The sequence below is a fragment of the Bombyx mori genome, chromosome 4 (genome assembly GCF_030269925.1).
Source record: "Bombyx mori chromosome 4, ASM3026992v2".
Lineage (NCBI taxonomy): Eukaryota > Metazoa > Arthropoda > Insecta > Lepidoptera > Bombycidae > Bombyx > Bombyx mori.
The window spans coordinates 14,142,167-14,165,938 of NC_085110.1; the positions used below are offsets into that span (position 1 = coordinate 14,142,167).

General features: G+C 35.6%; 3 protein-coding genes across 5 annotated transcripts in view; 2 read left to right on the forward strand and 1 right to left on the reverse strand.

Annotated features, from left to right (window-relative positions):
* The window catches only part of LOC101739931 (metabotropic glycine receptor), a 26,632-nt gene extending 24,243 nt beyond the window's left edge, over positions 1 to 2,389 (forward strand). For both annotated transcript variants that reach the window (XM_012694613.4, XM_012694612.4), the window contains one exon: positions 294 to 2,389. In XM_012694613.4, the coding sequence (XP_012550067.2) occupies positions 294 to 449 (156 nt within the window). In that variant the 3' untranslated portion in view covers positions 450 to 2,389. The remainder of the gene's footprint in view (positions 1 to 293) is intronic.
* Positions 1,728 to 14,844, forward strand: LOC101739795 (cytosolic carboxypeptidase 6). The gene is made up of 14 exons (XM_062668340.1): positions 1,728 to 1,847; positions 2,521 to 2,732; positions 2,777 to 2,824; positions 5,306 to 5,553; positions 7,785 to 7,879; positions 8,590 to 8,806; positions 8,896 to 9,061; positions 9,202 to 9,269; positions 9,596 to 9,754; positions 10,300 to 10,391; positions 11,220 to 11,437; positions 12,043 to 12,190; positions 12,787 to 12,965; positions 14,629 to 14,844. Exons 3-14 carry the CDS (start codon positions 2,818 to 2,820, stop codon positions 14,799 to 14,801), a joined length of 1,770 nt encoding a protein of 589 aa, XP_062524324.1. The 5' UTR covers positions 1,728 to 1,847; positions 2,521 to 2,732; positions 2,777 to 2,817; the 3' UTR covers positions 14,802 to 14,844.
* Positions 14,845 to 15,898: 1,054 nt separating this feature from the next.
* On the reverse strand, positions 15,899 to 22,767 carry LOC101739652 (TATA box-binding protein-like 1). 2 transcript variants are annotated; one of them, XM_012694615.4, is made up of 4 exons: positions 22,479 to 22,767; positions 19,776 to 20,368; positions 18,330 to 18,424; positions 15,899 to 16,418 (listed from the first exon to the last, which is right to left on the reverse strand). In XM_012694615.4, the coding sequence occupies exons 2-4, from the start codon at positions 20,351 to 20,353 to the stop codon at positions 16,189 to 16,191; spliced, it is 903 nt and encodes a 300-aa protein (XP_012550069.3). In that variant the 5' UTR covers positions 20,354 to 20,368; positions 22,479 to 22,767; the 3' UTR covers positions 15,899 to 16,188. The 2 variants fall into 2 exon arrangements, with proteins under 2 accessions (XP_012550069.3, XP_037866557.1); XM_038010629.2 differs by lacking the exon at positions 22,479 to 22,767 and adding an exon at positions 21,673 to 22,225.
* Between the last annotated feature and the right edge of the window lie 1,005 nt (positions 22,768 to 23,772).

A 23,772-nucleotide genomic window follows, 5' to 3' on the forward strand; every position in this document is an offset into this window, starting at 1 on the left:
AAAGACAAAAACCGACTTCAGACGAATGAATTTTGTACTTGTGTTCCGTGTAATACAAAAATGCAATGGTAAACAAAAGGAAATAAACGTGCCTTGACTTTTGAGGCACCATCACTACCGTTTGCTTTCTTTTTCAGAATGTTTCTCTTAAACTCAGTTTATTTACTAAACATATAAGTTTAAAACAAACACGTTTTAAATGCTACAATAACGTCCCGTTCTTAAATTGCTTTTCCTTTTTTGTTTAATTTTCAACACTTAATTAAAGGATTTTAAAATTGGTGGGTGTGTAGGCTCTGCAAGCTCGTCGCGGTGGGAAGGGCAAGCCCAGTGGTGGCGCCAGCGTGGTGGAAGCGAGCGAAGCAGGGGATGCATCGCGGACTCCCGAGGACTCTGTCTGCTCGGTGGAGGGACCCTCACACTACACCGATGGCGACACGCAGGCGTGATCTCATTCCCGTCCTCACTTAAAACATATATTCAAAGCACCGCATTACAATCCTCATTCGCCAAACTCTGTTCAGTAAATTTTTGTTCCCCTAAAAATATTATTCACATAGCTACTTGACTTTTGAATACTGGAACAATATGTATGTTAATATCATTATCGATATATGATCATATTTTTTTTATTAAACACCAACAGAATTTTTCTGGTACCTACCTAGTCCGTCTCCACAAGAACCCTTAAAATGTTCTTTAAATCATATTTTATAAAACTAATACGTCCCAAAAATTACTCTGGTAATAGTAAAAATAAAAGTATGAGTCCAACTTTTACAGTTACATTTGAATTGACAGTAAGATCATTAGAGAATTAAAAAAAATATAATATCAGATAGCTGCTGATTTCCATAACAACCAGTCTTTCCTATACCACACTGTGGGCTTTACGACATGGCGACAGTCTTAATTTACGGCTAGTTTGAGGGAACGGGATTTAAGTGAAGAAAAATACTCTAAGATAGCAATATTTTGCAGTTGGAAGTTTTGGTCCTGTTAATGTTGCAATTATTTATAAATCGTTTGTCATTAGTACATACTAAATTGACATTTCCATGTTTTAGAGTATCGGATTCTATTGAAAAAACACAATTCTTACATTTGCAATTTTGTTTAATAGGTATTGTTTAGTCTAAGGTAATAAATCTGTTCATACCATATTTATTTCTAAACAATCATACTGCAATAAAATTTGTATAAACCAATAAAAGAGTTTGTTATTTTAATTGGCATACATAGGTTATAAATGGTCATGAAAGGCAGCCAGCATATATGTCCAGCAATGGGCCAATTTAGGTTGATTGGGATTTAATACAAAAAGAATTTAAAAATATGTATGTATATATAAATCTGGCAGAAAAAAGTTTCGAAACACTGCTAAAACAACAAGCAATTCTTTATTATGAAAACATATTATGGTTGTAAAAATTTTGGGGAGGACATTGTATTAGTATTGTTGGTTATCTTTCTCATTCTAATTTGTGTGATTATTTTGATCACTAACTGCTTCTTCATTTTTAATTCTCTTCTTTTTGTATGTACAAGTTGCAGACCTGAAAATATACTTTAAATACATTTTATACATGATCTGAGTGTTTACCAGAAGACGCGTGTCGGTTTCTTTAATTTCTTGAGTCGTTTTAGTAGCTATGTATTTACAGCTACCTAATTAAAACATGGTTCCCGTTAGTCAAATATTGAACATTAGCATTTAATGTGTACAATAGTTATCTGTCCGTATAACACCTACATATAATAAGCGTTTCTGTGCATTTATGCATCACTGTTAGATATTTAAGTAATATAAATGTTCACTATGAATTTCTGTGTGTGGTAAAGTGCAGGTAAACTGGGTTATAAAATATCTACTTATTTTAATATTATAAACAACAAGTAAATGTATATTTAATATTTATAGAATTTGTATTTGATAGAGCCGTATTTAATCTTGCAGATTAACATCTTTAATTTGTAAACGAAGCCGCTGAATCATGTACCAACAATAAAAATAAATACCATAAAATAACTTCAGTTGATGAATACAATTATGCGAATACTTTAAGATCTTTTATTTGTGACAAATTATTTAGAGATTGACTGTTCATTCGATACGTCGTAAATTTACTTATATTTATTTACAAAGTTACATGTGAAATATTCGAAAATACACATATATAAATGCATTTAAGAGTTTAGAAACGTAAATGTAAATAGTCCGTTAGTTCAGTCTTGTTGTAAATTATTTTTGTTCGTATTCTTTGAAGGTTACGGTATACGTTGAGCTTTGTTCAATGTTTGTGGTGCATTAGACGTAAGATGCCAATCTGGAATTAAAACAAAGTGACTGTATAATATTACATTTATTAAATAAACGACAATATTCATAGCCAAGGTTTTTTGTTTTACCTCTGTTTGATAACGATTTACTTTTCTTGACCTATGTTTTGAAATCATTCAAACAATAATTCGTCTGCTTTTCGTTCCCAATAATGATATTCTTAAAACTTTCATTAACAGCCCATAAAGCCGGATGTTGGTAAACATCGAAGTAAAGGGTTGCGATGGAGCAGTTTCCATGGAGATTTAACGCAATGAGGATATCAAAGTTTTTATTTTTTGTTTTTATTATGAATAAAATGACGCATCGTACCTTGTCATGGCAACGTTGCGGCTCTTTAGTGAAGCAAACCAAAATCTCTGCTGTAAACAGATGACAAAATACAAAATTCAAAGTGTTAATTCCTGTAGCTATGTTACATGGGTTTATCATCGAACACAATAAACAATAACAACACGTGATATTCAACTTAAAAGATGTCCGGTTAGTATCTATTTATCATGTTAATTTAAATTTGTATTATTATTTTGAGTATGATGACTTGAAATGCTGCTTAAAAAACTAAATCACCTATACTACATGCTCTATGGAGCGCTAAGGCTCCTTCCTAAATATTATTTAATACTATTTAATTAATCTCTACTCTTTCCTTAATAAGTAGGATGTACACAGAACTAAAACTTTTTGGAATGGAGAAACATGTCGAGCTTAAGGCTTGGATTCTAGTGCTCCTAAGTAAATTGAATACAGAAAATAAGCTTCTTAAAGTCAGTTCATATATCTGCTTGGAGCGCTCCCTGGACATTTTGGTGCTAGAAAAACTTAGCTAGATAAACTACTATTGAAGGCGTATTGAAGGATTGACTAGAATGAACATTTTGGGGAACCACAACTCAGACCGCAGTGTCTACATGTTCCTATCCAACAAACAGAAAATACACATAATCGGTATTTGTGGAAGTAAATTAAGATTCAGGCGCTTGTTACAACATATCCTCACGGTTCGAAGTGTCAGGTGGTTCGTCCGCTCGGTGCATCAAAGATGAGATAAGATTTATACCATCTGGGGGTTGCAAATTGATCATTAATATTTCTGGTGGTGGGCTGTGTATGGATACCTGTGGATGCAGATGCCACAGCTTAAATGTCGTTGTCAACTTTGGATCATAAGATTAAAGTTTGTTGGGCATCACAAATCTATTTTCTTTTTTGGGAATTTCATGGCCTCGAAAATTTATAACGCAGAATATATTTTTTCGAAAACAACCAAGCCTTACTGTAATTTTAAGAAACGTCATTTTTTTTTTTAAATCAGTAGTTACCCAAAGCTGCGCTTTATTTCAATGTTTTTATCAAGTTTTAGGCAGTACTGCGGTTTGATATGATACATGATATGATATATTCATAGATAAGCTTTATTTTCAGATTCTACTGCAATAAACTTTGCTACCCTGTTACCTGTTTCATAAAACTACACTTACTCACTGTTTTACGTTATGTATCCAAATCCCATTTCATATTCGTTTACAGTTTTTTATCCGTAGGGTAATGTAGGTAATTGTTATTATAGATTCTCATAATTAAATTAAGACGTTTATCACTGTATATCATTCAGTTTCATATTATGTTATAGTCATCTATAACATAATATGAAACTGAATTAACAGAACGTATTGTTTTATCAATGCAATAAAAAGTATGTTGTATGTATTTTAATCCTACGTGTTTTGGACTCGACTTACACCTATTGTAAAAGAGGTCGGATGATAAACAAACGATTAAGATTGAAAAAATCCAATCATCACCGAAAAAAATAAAAATAGAAAAACAAAAAACAAATTGAATAGAGTAACGTTATCAAATTAAGGAGAGAGATTTTTTGAGGAGAGTGTTGACCGTGATTATTTTTAACTTAAGACGAAGATTTTTTTGCCGTTATATATTCGGCTACTGGATCGTGAGAGACGTGCCCACAAATGTAATTTTGGTTTTTAGAGACATTCTCTTCTCATTGGGATCTTATACGATCTATTTAATCTTACATAGCATATTTTATCTCTGTCTAAAAAGTTCAATACCTGCTTTGCCTGCTTTGCCTTGACTGCATTTTAACCGTATAATTTTGTTTATCGTCGCGATGCATACTATAAAATTCATTTTCAATTCCTCTTATTGTGAACATTTCAATTGTATCACATAATAAGGTTGAACCAATTCAATATTACGTTTGCGTGTCTCGATAAACGGTTTTCCCGACACATTCGTGAGCACTTATCGTCTAAGCAATGCCGTCAATCTAATGTACTATGCATAGTGCTTACACAGTTCAAAGTAGTTCAAACTCGATAACGCCGACCAGTCTCACGATGGCGTCGTATACTGATGAACTAGAACACACCACCATTTACAAGGGAGTGCTAGACGGTATAAATAATCTAAATTTTATGAAGCATAATATTATATATTAAACTTAAATCTTTTATAAAACATGTGAAAGAAAAGAAGGAATATCTAAGATCATGTTAATTATAAACGTAAATTTTGAATGAAGCATTTTTGATGAAAATGATGTGTACAAAGCTAAGCATATTTTCTTATTTCGTCTTCTCACATTAAAACTGTATAATCTCAAAACTTACTAATTTTACAGGAGAGTGTTTTAAAGGTTTAACATGCGATATTTTTAATTTTAATCATCTTTGCAACATTTATTTTTTATTTTTTACCAGTTACATTATCTGTCTTTTAAAGAAAGAAAAAATTATGTATTAATTTTGTTAATAGTAGTCAAAACATAGGTAAACTAAAAAAAAAAACTAAAACTAAACTACGCTCTTTTGACAGTATTTATGAGAAAAATACTGGTGATACCGAATGATTCTCAACTCAATTTCGAATATTTTTGGAAATTTTACACTTTTAATTCGAAAAGACGATTTTATTTTCTTTAAATTTTATTTAAAGATAGTGAAGAAAGCGACGGAGAGGGTGGTCTCGGTAATTTGAATCGCTTGATCGTGAGGCCTCCGGGGCACAGTGGGAAGGCCAAGCGAGGACAATTGTGCTTCGACGCAGCTTTTGAATGCGGGAACCTGGGACGCGCTGACCACATTACAGAACTGGAATATGACTTATTCATTAGGCCTGACACTTGTAGGCCTAGATCCCGGTTTTGGTTTAATTTTACCGTCGAGAATGTTAAGCAGGACCAAGTAAGTAGATAAATAGTAATACGAATAACATTTAAATCATAATATTGATCACCTACAGTTGAAGCGTCTACGATGAAACTTATATAATTTATTGGTCAATAATAACACTTATTTGTGTTATAAGATTGAAATAAAAGCAATAGTAAATAAAGGCGATTAAGTGAAACATTTCACGTATTTTGCGAAGTGAAATTTCGACACTACGCCAAATCTCCTACAATTTGGAAATTGCATGGAATATACCTAGAGTTTAAAAAATTGTTAATAATCAATAAATAAAATAAAGATATGAATGAAAAATAACATTTATAAAAAAATACAATTAATTTAAGACAACGTTCCGTTTGTATTTACACGAAGCAGCTAAAGATTATATGCCATAATAATTTTTTATTTTTTATTTTTTTTTATTGCTTAGTTGGGTGGACGAGCTCACAGCCCACCTGGTGTTAAGTGGTTACTGGAGCCCATAGACATCTACAACGTAAATGCGCCACCCACCTTGAGATATAAGTTCGAAGGTCTCAAGTATAGTTACAACGGCTGTCCTACCCTTCAAACCGAAACGCACGACTGCTTCACGGCAGAAATAGGCAGGGCGGTGGTACCTAGCCGTGCGGACTCACAAGAGGTCCTACCACCAATTATATGGCTAATGTTTTTATCTAAAAATACATTTTTACTAGTAAACTGGTACGTCATCGTGGTTGTAACCTAAAAAATATGTCAATCAAGAGATGTTGAAATCCAACAGGCAAATTTGCAAATTTTTCTAAGGAAACATAGGTACTTACCATGGGTTCACGAACGAATTTTTACATCATGTGAGGAAAATCAAACTTGCAAAAATTTTTAAATTGCATTCTGATTTTATGGTGGGACATTCATTATACGATACAAATTCAAGATAATAATAATGTTACAAGCTTGTTCACTCATCTATGCAATAAAAAAAACGTGATAAATATATAAAACTAACGTAAGACGGAGCTTTCCCATTATTAATAAAATCCGTTTAGTGGTTTATTGTGATAAAACGGCTGCGCCAGCCCTTAACCGAAACACATTACTGCTTCACGGCAGGGTTGGGCGGGCTCACAACACGCCCTACTAGCCTACTACCAGTAATAAGGAAATTATTAATTTTGCGAGTTAAATTTCGTCGTGGCCTAACGGATAAGACGTCCGGTGCATTCGTGTTGAGCGATGCACCGGCGTTCGAATCCCGCAGGCGGGTACCAATTTTTCTAATGAAATACGTACTCAACAAATTTTCACGATTGACTTCCACGGTGAAGGAATAACATCGTGTAATAAAAATGAAACCCGCAAAATTATAATTTGCGTAATTACTGGTGGTAGGACCTCTTGTGAGTCCGCGCGGGTGGGTACCACCACCCTGCCTATTTCTGCCGTGAAGCAGTAATGCGTTTCGGTTTGAAGGGTGGGGCAGCCGTTGTAACTATACTTGAGACCTTAGAACTTGTATCTCAAGGTGGGTGGCGCATTTATGTTGTGGATGTCTATGGGCTCCAGTAACCACTTAACACCAGGTGGGCTGTGAGCTCGTCCACCCATCTAAGCAATAAAAAAAAAAAAAAATTACACGATGTTAACTCTTCATCGTGGAAGTCGTTCGTGAGAACATTTGTTATGTACGTATTTCATTAGAAACATTGGTACCTGTCTGCTGGATTCGAACACCGGCGCAATCGCATCCCTCGGTACCAGAATGTACCAGACGTTTTGTCCTGTAGGCTGTTGGTAACGAAGACTTCAAATAATAACTGAAAATCGAACTCAAGAGTGAAATTTATGAATGCATATACTACAACAACATTGATAAAGCACACACGCTCAAGCGGTGTTAAGCTACGGACGGAAAGCTAGTTTAATATATACATACATCCATTTTATTTTTTATTTTTTTTATTGCTTAGATGGATGGACGACCTCACAGCCCACCTGATGTTAAGTGGTTACTGGAGCCCATAGACATCTACACCATGCGCCATGTTATGCGCCACTCATCTTGAGATATAAGTTCTAAGGTCTCAGTATAGTTACAACGGCTACCCCACCCTTCGAACCGAAACGCATTACTGCTTCACGGCGGAAATAGGCGAGGTGGTGGTACCCACCCGTGCGGACCCCCAAGAGGTCCTACCACCAGTGAAATTTTTTAAATAGAATTACTCGTTTGTGTGTTTCATGCTATGAATTGTTTTCAGAGGGTGATTTTCAATTTAGTGAATATGGGAAAAGAATTAACCTTGTTTAACGGAGACATGACTCCCCTTGTGCGATCTACGTCACGTCCTAAATGGTAGATATATTCTAAAAGTATTAACTTCTTCGCTGATGACGCCACTTTGGAAACCGAATTCAAATGACATATTTTTAATAGTATTTTTATTATTATTATAACACATTGAATAGGCTCCAGTCAAACTGCGAACATTAAATCTCTGTGCCAGAAATTCGTATTCATGATTATTCTCAAAAATTTTTAAATTTAAGTTTTAATGCTCAAAAAGTAGGCATTTTGTGTATACAGTTTTGTCATGGTTTTATTTATTATTACCAAGTTATGATCGCCGTAATTGTGTTATTATAATCATTCATATCATATTCATTTGAACATACGTTGTGAAAGACAAAAATCTATGACAAGCATTAATGTATATACATAGTTCTATTTCAATTCAATAATTGGGTATCATGCATTTACAAATCTATATCTATACTAATATTATAAAGAGGAAGGATTTGTTTGCTTGTTTGTATTGAATTGGCTCCGAAATTACTGAACTAATTTAAAAAATTATTTCACTGTTGGAAAGCTACGCTATCCTCTGTGGATATAGGGCTATGTTTATTATATTTAAAAAAATATAATAGAGATCCTTACTGAAACTCCGATAATGTAACCCAATGTGTAAAAAAAATACTTAAAATTCTTCACATCGCGTGCGCTAGTAATAATATAATAAGAAAACTGCATTAAACGTCATTATCGTTTTTCATTTCGTTTAGGCAGAGAATACCGAGACGATTAATCTTCTATCATAGATCAATGGCTCACAGGGGACGTAAGATATTAAGCATAGCGTTTGCATTTGATAAAGAAGAAGACATATACCAATTCACTGCCGCCGCGCCGTACTCATACTCGCGGCTCCAAAAACACTTGACTACATGGGAAAAAAAAGCTCAGGATTTCGCTACGAGAGAAGCTATTGCTCAAACTACGGTAAGAATTAAGTTAATAATAAACTTTTATGATGCGGCACAGAATAGAAAAGAAACAAATGTATGTATTTAACATTTTTCAAATTACAGCAAAAGCGACGAATCGATCTGATAACTATCGGCGATTTTAATTTCAAGCACGAAAATCAAATGAGTGAAGAACAACAAAAGGGTAAAATCGACCAGAAAAAGAAAGTTGTTCTGATCATTGCTCGAGCTCATGGCGGAGAGCCTCCAGCATCTTTCATATGCCAAGGCATAACAATTTTTGTTTAATACTAAATACTTTGTTTTGAACTAAATAATTACAATAACTTTAGAAAATATAATTTGTTAGAAATGATTTGTAAATTATAAGCTGCATATTAGAATTTGAAACTAGATTCTGATTATTAGGTCTCCTTGACTACATGCTGAGTTCGTCAGAGAAGGCTTTAGCACTGCGAAAAGGCATCGTTATACAGGTGATAGAAAATTGAGCTTTGAATAATTTTGGCAACTATATTATTATTATTACATTCTATATTCTAATTATATTACTTTTTTCCTACCTATCGCTAGTAACCTCGATGGATTATGCTAGTTTTACTGAACGAATAGGCGAGTTTACAGTGTTCTGTCTCTCATAGGGTCTTGGAAACTTTGCCTGACAAGTTCTTACATTACAGTTTTGTACTGTAGGTACTATTGTTTAGATCTATTAAGGAAGTTTTGTCACGAGTTGTTCTGAACAACTTTGTAGATAAATATGATAACATTCAAAGTGAACGCTCAAAGTAACTAGTTCTAGGTGATACCGATGCTGAACCCCGACGGTGTATTTCTGGGCAACCAACGCGCCGATCTGTTTGGAGCCGACCTAAATCGTTCGTGGAACAGAGCTACGACCTTTGCTCATCCCGCTCTTGTTGCTGTTAACGATCTTATTAAGAAGCTTACTGCGGAGAAGGTACATATATTTAAGACTTACCAACGTATATCATTTGTGTCGGCTTTTTTTTTTTGCTAATATGGTTGGACGAGCTCACAGCCCACCTGGTGTTAAGTGGTTACTGGAGCCCATAGACATCTACAACGTAAATGCGCCACCCACCTTGAGATATAAGTTCTAAGGTTTCAGTATAGTTACAACGACTACTACACCCTTCAAACCGAAACGCATTACTGCTTCACGGCAGAAATAGGCGGGATGGTGGTACCTACCCGTGCGGACTCACAAGAGGTCCTACCACCAGTAAAAAATTGATTTGTAATTGAAATTTTCCGATATGACTTCGATATTACATAGTAAACGGAATATTTAAGGCCTAATATAAACGAAGCGAACTTCTCAAAAAGAAGAATATGGTGCGGTAGGCAGAGTCTTGGCTGTGTCCCTGGTGTTAACGGAGAGCGACAGTAACCAGCGTTATTTTATGTTAGAACATTTAGTGCGATAATTACTTTTAAGTGTTCGAAAGCATGTATGTTATTATATTAAATGATTGTTTTTAGGGCGTCCAACTGGACTTCATTATTGATTTACATGCTGATATAAGTCATGAAGGAGTTTTTGTTCGCGGGAATTCATATGATGACGTCTATAGGTTAGTGTCAGGGGCGCAATAACTCTAGGGTGGCAACTGAAAACGGGTTTCCGAATCAGGACAACCTTTAAAAGGGCTATTTATTACTAATTCGCAAAATATACACGATGTAAGTTACCTAATTTAATGTTAATGACACTTCGGACATGATATACATAATATTTGTTACATTACAAAAACTGACCCATTATTAGTGTAGATTAAATAAGTAATGTTATACCGTTTTAATGTCCCCTATATCCTGGAGTTGGTCCGGAACTAGTTGTTGCCGACTACAAGTGGCGAGCAGACCTCTACCCTGGGAAGTGACATATTCCCGTCTTAGTATTATTATCCGAGAGCGGAAGGTACAATCTGGGCGATTCGTAATGGAGGCATGGCCCAGGCCCAGGTGTTTTGCCCGGTCCTCCGGGACCAAGAGAAGCAGCGGTCATCGCCCTACGACTGCCGATCGGCATCCAGGGCGGGCAGAGTGGCGGGGAGACAAGCGCCCCTGTTCAACCCGTTACACTTCCCAAACAGCCATCTATCGCTAAAGTATCCTCCTTCACCTAGTTTCCTTATGAAACGAGATTACTTATTTCTGTTTTTAGTAGGTACTACCTTTATTAGGGTACTACTTTTCAGTTAACAGTGCGTTGCGTTACTAGTCATTAACCACTCACCTACAGTTGGGCCGTAGGCTCGTCTGCCTACAACGGCAAATAAAACATTCATAGTGTTGTCTGACCCATTGCGACTTTTTAACGCTTACTATCCGTTTCTCGATCTTTAACTTTATGCTTAAATTTTATATTGAAATCGAAATGAACAAGTTTCTTCACTCAGGTTTGAGCGTCACGCAGTGCTACCTAAATTCTTAGGTGGTCGTATAGAAGCATGGAAAGCAGAGATTTGCCTTTACAACGCTGATCCTATCGTCGCTGGCAGCGCACGAAGAGCTCTTCCAGTTGCTGGCAACATTGACGCTTATTCAATTTTAGTATCGCTTGGTGGGAGACGGCTTAATCCCAGAGGACCTTATTTACATTACACTGAAGATGCTTGTATCCTTTTAAGAATAAGTGATTTTAGATTATGTTAGCGGTTTGGTTTTGTAGTGATAATAGATTAAAGTCTTAGATTTAAAAAACTAAGATTTTAAGAGGAACCAAACTAATTTTTAAAAGTCCCAAGGAAGACACATGACCGACAAGTACAGACATGGGAATCTCTTCTTTTGCTAGCGTAGGTGAGCAAATGCGCATGCAATCTATCCGCTGATATTAAGCTATGAACTGAGACCATAAGTATAGTAACCTGGGAAAATGAAACTAGCGATATCTTAAAAATATGGCTACTGTCAGGGGTAAAATATTTGACAGTTTGGTTAATAATCAGCTAACGGAATTATTTTAAAAATTAAATGACACATAATTGGGCTTCAGGCTTACTGTCCCCGGAAAATTCTAGCACTCAAAAGACTGTTGGATATAATATATTGATCAAAAGACTCGTTAAAGTTGCTTTCCTCGGCCTATTTTATGCTTTTGTTCTCTTGATCTTCAACCTAAAGTCAACCCCAAATTTTACTTATACGAACGATATGATTTTGCTTGATATTCATTATGTAACTCTGTAGATGAATTTCCACCTTGACCGTTAGTTTTAGATACAAAAATAGGCAGATCCCTCGTGAAAGGATTATGTGACTACTACCGACATATTGGAATAGTAGCTCCAAGGTTAGGAATTTCTAGCAAGAAAAAGGAACCCAGGGGCAGGCGTCGAAAGAGACGTCCTATTACTGGACGAGAGAGGTGATTTTCTATTTACGTTATTTTTGGTAGGTTGATATCACCAGAATGCCTGCTTCTCCCGTAAAGCAGTAGTGCGTTTCGGCTTGTAGGGCGAGGCAGCCATTGTGCTGTAAAAACTGAGACTTAGAAGTAATGTCTCAAGGTGGGTGGCGGCATTACGTTGTTAGGCTCCAGTGACCACTTAGACCACAATATCAGGATGGCCCGGGAGCTCGTTCACCCATCTTAATAATAAATAAGTTAAAACATTTTGGGTTTTTCTTCGTTTTCCTTTCATGACAAACACTAAATCAAAAGTAGGTAGTATTACTGTACTGCATGTAAAGGTTTTTTTTATGGCTTAGATAGATGGACGAGCTCACAGCCCACCTGGTGTTAAGAAGTTACTGGAGCCCGTAATGTAAATGTCGCCACCCACCATGACTGATTGACCGTGGAAGTTAATCGTGAACATTTGTTGAGTATGTATTTCATTAGAAAAATTGGTACCCGCCTGAGATTCGAACACCGGTACATCGCTCAACACGAATGCGCCGGACGTCTTATCCTTTAGGCCATGACGACTTCATAAACGTATAAGACTATAAAATTTTCAGATCTCCCAGCAGCTCTCCTGAAAGACGTGCAGTTCCTGCTCGTGTAGTCTCACCTCCGCTGCCTGTGGTTTATCCGCCTGCTTTAAAAGCATTGCCTCCGAGGAGTTCACGCCACATAACTTTACGAGCCAGACCTCGAACCGTGCCCGATACTAATTCTTTATTACCTTTCATAACAGGCGAGTACTTTGTCTATGAAAATACAGTTTCTTAAATTTAGAATGAGTTGTTTTATATATAACACATTTAGAATTAATTTTTTAGTTATATAACTGTGAAAATCTGTCAATAAAATCTAAAGCGTCTTTGCGACCACACAAAGGCGCCCAAAATAATGTAGGTAGTTAGATATATTAGATTATAGATGATGATGTTATTGCACTGAAGTAGGAAACCTATGGAACCATAGATTATACACTTAATATGGAACTGAAACGTCAACAAAAAATTCATGCCACTGTGACGTCATCTGGCCACAAAACATGGCGGTTTTAGTGCTGCCCAGAAGATTTTAATGTTAGTAGGTTTTATCGATAAACGTTCTTGGCTCATTTTATTTTAAATATTGTTGAGTGAATGTATACTTTAATAGGAAGTAAGTATATTGTTATGTGCAAAGATGATGTGATTTAGATATTATGTGAAATCTAAGACGAGTTCGTGCTTCAAATTTGCGAAGTAAACGATATGACGATTTTTAAAATTTGCTACACTGATTTTATAAAGTTGTCGTTTGCCGCAAAACATAAAGATATGGCGTAGTACAGTGCCATCTGCCCATTTCTAGCATGCTGAATGTTATCGTATTTTGAGTACGTGTTTTTCTTAGACTATTACAATCTATTTTAATTGTTTTGCTGACTCTAAAGTCCGTAACACACTACCGCAGCGCACCTCAAGGAAGGTACGCCGCACCATTTGAATCACTCTCACTTGAGAGTGATTCAAATTTTAAACTTATTAAGGGACCGCCTGATAAAAAAAACACCTACAGAACATTTATTCGTTAATAAAATTACAAACGTCATTCCTTGTGACTTCCTCTCTAAAATCACTTAATTATTAAATATTTAACGAGTTGACAATAGTGTTTTACTCACTGCGGAATAAAACTATTTTATTTAAATAGTTCCGAAGAGATTTTGTCGGTAGCCTTTTTCCTGAAATATCTAAACAGAATGTCTAAATATGTTTTGATGACATATTTTAAAGAGGTATTTATGATTAGTGTCATGATCAATAGATTCCGACCGAAAAATGGTGTCCGATTTTTCGGATGAGGGCTCCATAATGAATTTAAATATATATAGATAATAGTTTTGGGGCATGGACTTTCTTGAGATCCTATAAAATATGTTTTAATTATTATTTTTGTATGTTTTAAGCATGATAAAATAAGAAATTTTATATAAGCAATCATATTAAATCGATATCAAAGTCAATAAATAATGTACAACCCAAAACAGACGGCCGAACTGACGTGACAATGACATTTGGCGCGCTAAACATGGCGGATTTTCGGCCTCATTAGACGGAGACGGAGACATTTACGTATATTCATGTTTAATTTTATGTACGCACTGAAATACTGCTATATTGTTTTCCTGCGAGTTAAAGTGCTGAGTAAGAACGAGATAGATATATGTTTATGTATGTGCCTTCAAAATGGGTGCTATTTATATAAGCAATTGTACGTATAGAACAATTAAATTAAATTAAATAAATTAAATTAAATTAAATTAAAATTAAATAATAATTTAAAATTTTAACGTATAGAACAATATGTCGTGTCCCTACTATTTAAGTCTATGTGTTATTGTAAGTGAATTTTTGTTTTACCAGGGACGGCAGTCAGAACTCCGCGGTTGTCGGTCGTGGATATGAGCGCATATATTCGTACTCCGACTGATGCAAAAAATCCACCAGTGAGCTTATTGAGGCTCGCTAGACCTCCTCGACCCTCGCACGCTAGATTTACAAGCGACGAGTACGACACTCATGATTCCGATTCATGAAATTCAAACGAAAAGGCTGAATAAATTTGTATGAAGTTTATAACGTTTATTATTATAAAAAACTAGCTGTACCCGTCCGCTTCGCTGGGCATTTAAAATTAACATTATTATTTCTCACCCCCACAAAGATTCTCATCATTAATGCCCCCGCAACTGGTGTAGGGAGTCCAACACTCATATAAATATTAGCCTATCCATTAAGTACATGTATTTTCTACATGGATACCAAGTTTCAAGTCAATCGGATGTATAGTTTAGTAGTTATAACGGAACATCCGTAAAAACCATTGTAGATTTATATATTATATAAAAAATAGCATCTTGTTGCAATCTAGATGTGTATGTGTCACTTTTATATTTTTGCCTTGGTAATATTAGTCGCGGCGACGTTACTTTTGAATTAATAAAAAGAGTTTACACAGTACATAAGACCAGTAAATACAATAATAAAAGTTTTAATAATTAACTGGAACTAGCGTCAGTACTTAAGACCCAGGAAACGCTCTTATTTGAAAAAAATCTGCAATCTTATTTTTAAAAAGCACCATTTACCTACCACCGGAGCAGATTTCATCCGCTGTGGCGACGGTAACCACTGACCGGCAGGCTCGTCTGCCTTTGGAAATACAATAAAAAAGACGCTATTGGTAAGTTATCCACTATAGCAGAACAGTTTTTTGACATTTATTTCGGTTGAAATTATTGGTCTTTGAAACTGAAAATCAGCCAGAATTGGTACTGGACATTCTAATTTTAAATGAAGCCTAATTTGAGGTGTAAGGTTTTGAAACGTTATTTTTGTTGATAGACACTAATATTAATATAGGCTATGGAAGATAACAAAGATCTGTTACTTTTCAAAACGCAACAGAAATAATATTAGTGAATAGCATTCAAGTTTGAACCTTTAAGAGTTTGTAAGTAAAGCAATGAAACACGTTAGTTTTTTTATTATTTAAACATATAATGTCCAAGCTTTCAGTATTTACAATTGACTATTGTCTAATCATTCAGTCCTCATTCTCTAAACAAATTCCATAGAACACTAAAATCACTACAAAATCTTCACAGCGGCAAATTAAAAACGAGACTGAGTATCCTCATCGAGATTTATTTCACGAACATCAATATTAGTTAACGAACAATCATCATTTTGGTTTCGACGCAAACGATAAGATTTCCATCTACGTACACTATAGAGGTGACGGGAGCGACAAACGATAAATTCGCGAAGACGAAGAGCGAAGAAGCGCGGGCGGGGCCCGGCCGAGCGCGAAGCGTCTCCCTAATAAATATCTTTGGCATGAACCGAACAGGTCGCCGACAAGTCACACGCGATAACACTATCAACCGTCAGTCATCGGTTGGATGCCAAACGGAGGGCGCGTCACTCCCAGGCGGCGGCGCCCTCGTCGTCCGAGAGCGTGACGAGGTTGAGGGCGTCGGCGGGGGCGGCGCGGGGCGGGACGGGGCGCGGCGCGGCGGGGGGCGGGGCCTGTCGCGCCGCTCGCTTCTGTCGCAGCGCCTCCTCGTCGGCGGGCGAGCGCGGCTTGCGGAACTCGTGCACGAGCGGGAAGATGCGCTCCACCGCGGACTGCACGTCGTTCACGCTACGGGCTGTCAAACCATATTCGTATTATTCTAACAATAACTAAAAGAAAATTATTTTAATGCTTCTGTAACGTTTTTTTTTTTATTGCTTAGATGGATGGACGAGCTCACAGCCCACCTGGTGTTAAGTGGTTACTGGAACCCATAGACATCTACAACATAAATGCGCCACCCACCTCGAGATATAAGCTCTAAGGGCTCAAGTATAGTTACAACAGCTGCCCCCACCCACCCTTACTGAAACCATACCACCCATATAAGTTCTAAGGTCTCAGTATAGTTACAATGGCTGCCCCACCCTTCAAACCGAAACGCATTGCTGCATCACGGCAGAAATAGGCAGGGTGGTGGTACCTACCCGTGCGGACTCGCAAGAGGTCCTACTGCCAGTATAAATATATAATATATATTCTAACAATAACTAAAAGAATATTATTTTAGTGCTTCTGCAACATTATGATAATTCTTTTCCCAAACAAAAACAGGCTGTGTATTAGTGAACTGATATTTGGGATGCACGCCTATTCTACCGCGAAGCAATCTCGCAGTCCGATTCAAATGGTGGCACATCCTTTTGGAGTATAATTCCAGTCTTCATTCAAGGTGGTATTGATAATTACTTAACGTGAAGCCGATTGTGAGCACCATTGAGTTAAAAAGCTCTAGACTTCTCTCACTGGTTAGATGGTGGTTCTGTAACCCAGCCTCAACTTACCTACCATTACCGAGGTCAACTAAAACATTATTTTGGTAAATGACTAAGCATAGTCTTACTCTATCTCTGAAATAACACACAGAATCCTGTTGACTATTATTGAGGGAAAACCGATTTGCTTAATAGTATCAGTTTCATTTGCATATATTCAGCATATATTATTACTGTTTGTTAACTTATTAATAGGTAATATGGTATCTATTACAGAGGCTTAAGATTGAGTTCATATTTTTATTTTTTGGAATTTTAGTTCTACAATTTCTAGTTTTAACTTTACTTATTTATTAAATAATTACCTATCTTAGCCTATTATCACTACCCATAGGAAAGAATATCAGAGAGTCGGTTTTAATTTTCAAATATTGGGATCACTCAAATCATAGTACAGAGAGCCATTTTGTAACGTAAAAACTTTGTTATTTTATATGAGTCGTCTATTAACAAAGGTGGCAATCTGTGCATTTGGACAAAAAAATGTTATTGATATGTCAATACAGATTGATTTGAATATAATTGTCTCCTTCAAAGAATACAGTTCAAAACCTGCATTAAATAAAGGTTAATAGTTAACCTGTTATTTATCTAAGATGTCGTTCCGAAGAGTTTTGTGACTGCCAATGGAATACAAAGTCAATAATTCGTTTTTCTGATTTACCAATAATTATCCAAAAGTGAGATTGCCGGCTTTGATAATAGTCGACTCATATAGCCCACAAGGGGATATGTCACAATTATGCACCCAGGACAAAATTGTGAGATCCTACATGATTCATTGTCAAGGGAAAAAGAGATTTTTATTACTTTAATGACTTAAAGAAATTGAAATGAGCTTACTTTCAGTAATTATCTAAAAAGCTTCAGTATAATTAATTTCATAATTTACATATCTATAGTATAAATTCTACAGTGCTTTTTACGGATGTTCTGTTATAACTACTGAACCATGCATCAGATTAACTCGAAACTTGGTATCCATGTAGAAAATACATGTACTTAACGGATAGGCTAATATTTATAAGAGTGTTGGACTTCCTACACCAGTTGCGGGGGCCTTAATAATGAGAATCTTTGTGGGGGTGAGAAACAATAATGTTACTTTTAAATTCCCTAGCGAAGCGGACGGGTACAGCTAATTTTATATAAATTTGTTCAGCATCTCTTTTTAGTTAAAATAAAAAATTAATATTAAAAATTTATGTAACCTGTGATAGTCACACCACCAGTGGAGAATATCTTTAGTGTCGCTTTAGGATTGTACAGTTTATAGGTTACGCCGGGGTGCAGTTCTGGTTCATAGCTGTAATGTAAAACAAAAAAAAATTAAACTAGAAATTTTGATTAAGATTGACAAAAAATCCCAAATTTGCCCAATAAAGAGAGGATAAAATTTACAATTGTATAAAATAATGAAGAGCTGTGTTGATAAATGTATAGCAGATATAAATTAGGTCGGTAGTAATTTTTTTAGGGAAATTTGTGGAATTTTGTTATCTGAATTCTTTCTTGTCATAAACGCACAGAAAACTCATGTCCCACTTGGTACTAAGTGGCTACAGAAAATAGGACCTGAGGATGATCCTTAAGCTTGAATGCTTAAATGTTTAGCAGCATACAAGGCACACAAAATGAAATCAACAAATCACAACAATATCTCATACTGTAATCTATTTAAAACTTAATTCATTTAAATATTTTATATTTTAAGTGTCTACTGAGAGTAGATTTGTGCTTATAATATCAGAGTTGAAAAGTAATAGTGCTAAAGGAACTCAGGATTATAAAGTCAGTTTTAAACTTGAAATGAGTCTTTAGAAGTCTAGAGAATAAAATTCCAATTATTTGGCTGTGTACTTAAAATAGCAACATCTCATATCTTCCTGTAGGGATTGCAAAAGGCGACTAGTGGATTCAAAAGTGCCACGGGCAGCAGAAGTCTTGGATTATTTATTATACTAGCATGCTGCATATTATTATAGTGAACCAACATTGTTGTTGTGGAGCATTGTGAACTAACAACAGTAGGAACCACCGTCTCACATCACATTTATTTTTGCACTAAAGTAGTTATACATCGTGGTTTGTAGAGTAGAACATTTATTTTACAATAGAATTAAGACTTCATCAAATTGGGTTGTTTTCACAATGTGATGTCAATGTAATCCAGTAACTACATTACGCAATATGATCTCTGAGTGCATTCACCTATTCTACAAAATAAAATACAAAAAAATTACAATAAGCTAATAAAATTCGGTATAATATGAGCTACTCATTCTACATAATATTGTAGGTTATTAAAATAGTACTGTCATCCGGAATAGAGTTCAGTGCAACTCCTCACCATTCCCTTGGCAAATTGCCAATAAGAATCTTGGTGTAAGAATCAATAATAGTACCAAATTTTAAAAGAGTATTTGAGGTAGATGAACTTGTTTTTATCTAACTTTATGTCCCCATATGTAAGTAATATTTATTTTTTGCAGATTAAGGGTAATGAACTAAGTTTTATCACAAGTCCAATTAATATATTATTAATATCTTAAAATTTGTGTAATTTGATGCTTTCGTTTGTGAGATAATTGTTTATTTTTAATTTAAAAGTATTTTTAAATTCAAGGCTAATGAAACAAAATTCAATTTATACTCACTCTGCTTCCTTGTATTTTTTGGAGAAAGATATGATCCGTATGCCAAATGGCATTCTACATGTTCCTAATACATTGACTACACGAAAGTTGCGGAAGCGCACTTCAAAGCCGAGTTTCTGTAAGGCGCGTGCATAACGTCGAGCAGCAATCTTGGCTTGATCTTCACTGGTGGCGCCCGTGCACGTCACGCGTCCTGACGACCAAATCGAAGCCGTCGTGTACGGCCGGCGCAACTTCATCGTTACCATCCCATTCTCACGTCGAAATTCTACATTAACACCATTCAATGCAATCTGTCTCAAGTTCAAGTGGCACTTAACACTAAAACTGCACACGACATTGTTTATCATGATATCAATTTCTGGAGTCTCCTCTTCTTCATCAACGGCGGGCTGTGTCGGTGCAAGCTCAGTGATAGCCTGTCGCTGAGACGGAGTCTGTGCGGTCGTCTCGCAATATTCATGGTCTGGCACCATATGTGTTGGGACACTGTGTGTGGATATGCCATGGTTTGCCACTACCCCGTGGGTGCCCTTGCTCAGCTCTTTAATACCATTCTCTTGGATGAGCGTCGCCATGACCACCACGGAGTGCTGAAATTACATATATTAGATTACAATTTATTATTTATGTAAATTCATTATCATGACATATAGGTTATCACAAAATTTAACAGTGCTATGGTTAGGCTCTATTCAATTCCTTGAAACTCATGAGTGATGTTTCTATTGGGTTTAATGTAATGAGTATTATTTTTCTTCTTATTTAAGATTTTTATATTTCTGAATATATTATCAGGAGAATTTTATAAAATAAAATTTCAATTAAGTGTGACAACTATTTAAGTTAATCATTTGGCAGTATCTCTTTAAAACCTCATTGATAGTAAAAACATATTATATCCAGTTTGTACATTTTCTAAGATATTCATCACTATCAATAAATCTATTTAATCTAAGACAAGCCCTCAAAGAGTACTTAATATTGATGGGGCAAAAAGTTTATCTACATATTTTCAATTACTTTCTGGTTGAAAATGTGTTTTTGTACATTCATAGTAATAAAAACAAACATGTAGTTAGAATTTAAAATATTTATAGTACCATAATTTACTTTCATTCGCTATTGTATGAAATAGGTTATATAAACTTTTATACATTCAAGAAAAAAAAAAACCATTACAACTCAAAATATAATTCCACTTAAACAATCAGTAGTCTGTACTTACAACGGGAAATGAATCAACAATTTTAATCAAACACTGATTAAGTTCCATGTTGTGTGAGAACAAGTATGTATAAAGCTGTTATCGGCATTGCTAGGCTAAGGCTAATACAAAGTCATAAACAGAATTTTATTGAAAACTGTGATTGCACAACAATTGGTACTACATGCATACAAATTTACAAATGAAACATTTTTTTTGTTTTAGGCAAAATCTGCATAGTTATTTTCTTGGGTAGTTTTTATATTTGAAATCAAGAATAAAAACAGAAATATTCAGATTAATTTCTGAAAGTTTGATTGCTGTATTAAGAAAGTACAAAAATACTAGTTACACAATAGTCAAATAAATATCCTAGCTCATAAATTAAACTACATTCAGTGGTTTTTAAGATAGTTTACATAACATTTATCTTTATATGTGTACAAGTGGCAAGTTGTGGTTTTAAAATACCACACAAGGGGAACTAGATTTCAGAAATGTGTGATTATCTAGAGCATTGATCATAATATGTCAACTCAATGTTAGATGGGTATTGATAAGATATACCTGCAGCATGCTAAATATTCTTCTAACTAGAGTTCTAAAAAAATTTCGTTTTTGTAAAAAGAGCTAGATAGATGGTTGCAAACTACCATGCATTATTAAAGGGTGGATAAAAGGATATCTTACATTCACATCTCCTTTCCAACACTGATTATATATTTTAATGTTTTGATGCGAATAAGAGTTTAAATTTTCATTTTTAGAAAAACTTAAGAGCCAAATTCCGTAAAATCAATGGGGAGGCAATTTAGGACACTTCTCACGACACGGCACCGAACGGCAAACGGTTCGACAACATGACACTTTGCACAGCTGACTGTCGAACGGGTCCCCCTCTCCTCTCCCTGCGCACACCCTGCATCCTCCGCCCTGACTAGCTTTGCTATGCACATGCACTGTTTTATAATTCTACTACACCCTCCCTTGCGCATTTGCTGTGCTAGTCAGTTGTCTTTTTTTATTGGATAAACTTGGATGAACCAGTGCTCAATCACATGTTAGACGACTGTTATAATATATGAGTAAATTGTATGATATTTACTAAACATAATACATGTTTTTAAATGACAGGATATAATAAATTTAGGTATGATCATCAGAAGGAGAAAGAATATTCTTAGTCAGCAGTTATTGACCCCATAACGACCTGGACCACACGTGATTGTGATCCACAAAGAAATTAATCCAAATTTATATATCTATGTTAGTCTTTCATTTAAAATAAAAGATGAGATTTTGAAATTTTATGAGATTTGTATTTTTACTCTCGCGTATGTTAAATTACTAGTGATTTCGAACCAAAATGGGGCACACAGGTACCTGCAAATGACAGTTTTTTGTTCTACTATTGAAGGACAACAGGTGACTTTTGGGCCAAAGGTTAAAAAGAAGGCGATTCGGGTTTAAAGAAATCATACAAAACAACCATTTACCTGATATAAACTGATATATTTCTCACAATTATTTTTACACTAGAAACGAAGTTATAATTTTCATTGCAAAACAATTAGGTCCATTTAATTGCGCAACTTCTTTGTTTCAATTTTAAATGACCACACAACTTCTGTGAATATAAAAGAAACTAGTTATTTGCAACTGTTCACTGAAAAAAATCAAAAACTTTTTCACATCCTGTCTAGCACCGCCATGTTCCCTGAACGAATGAAATAATAATAAAATTTCGAATGACTGAATAGTGTGGAATGCTATTTTGTTCTGTAATCTATGCTACTCGTCCTCCGCTATTCCGCCATAGTTTTATTTTATCAGTCTGGGGTCTATGACCATTATCTGAGTACAAGAGTTTCCCGTTTTTGTTAGATAGCCGCCGGAGCCCCGTGCGTGGTTCGTCAGGAATATCGACCTGCATGATGACCTGGACCTAGAGCCCATCAGTAAGTATCTACAGTCGGCATCAATGCGCCACTTAGATAAAGCCGCACGACACAAGAACCCTCTCATCGTGGCCGCTGGTAACTATATTCCCGATCCTGCGGACAGAATAGAAAGCAGTCGACGTCGCCCAAAACCCATCATATCGGATCCTCCCGATCCACTAACGGTGCTTTTAGGTACCTCAAGCACCGGTCATCGTTCTTCGTAAATTAACCCACAGACAAAGCCCACTGAGTTTCTCACCGGATCTTCTCAGTGAGTCGCGTTTCCAATCCGATGGTAGATTCTACGAAGCACGGCTCATGCTAAGGTTCGTGTTAGCAACATGTCAGGCTTGAACCCCGTGAGCTCACCTACTAGTTAAGGCTACGCTAAAATAGCCACTCAGGGCTATCAGCTTAGGTAGGAAAAAAAAGAACTTCCGTACAAATGGCTCCGAGAGAGCTCCGAAAATTTTGTACCTACTGCTTATGATGTGATGTCTTAAAGAGGCCATATTGAGAATCCTAATTCATGTCAATTTTTTATTTTATAAGTGACTTAATTTGCGTTGGTAACTGATTTCCAAACTAGAATTCAAGATGTAAAAGATTACTCCAACAGTCGCAATCGGTGTGAACTTTTTAATATGATGGTAGAACTTGATATGATCTTCACGGGTAAGTTGGAACAATCATGTCCTTTAATAAAACAATAGAGTATTACCAACCAAGTTTATACGGATTTAATTTCTTAATTCTACCCTGCTATATGAAGGATTGGTTAGTGAAGTTATTTGATTTTACAGATATTATTTTAATACACATCGAGGCTTTTCCTTCTAGATTTACC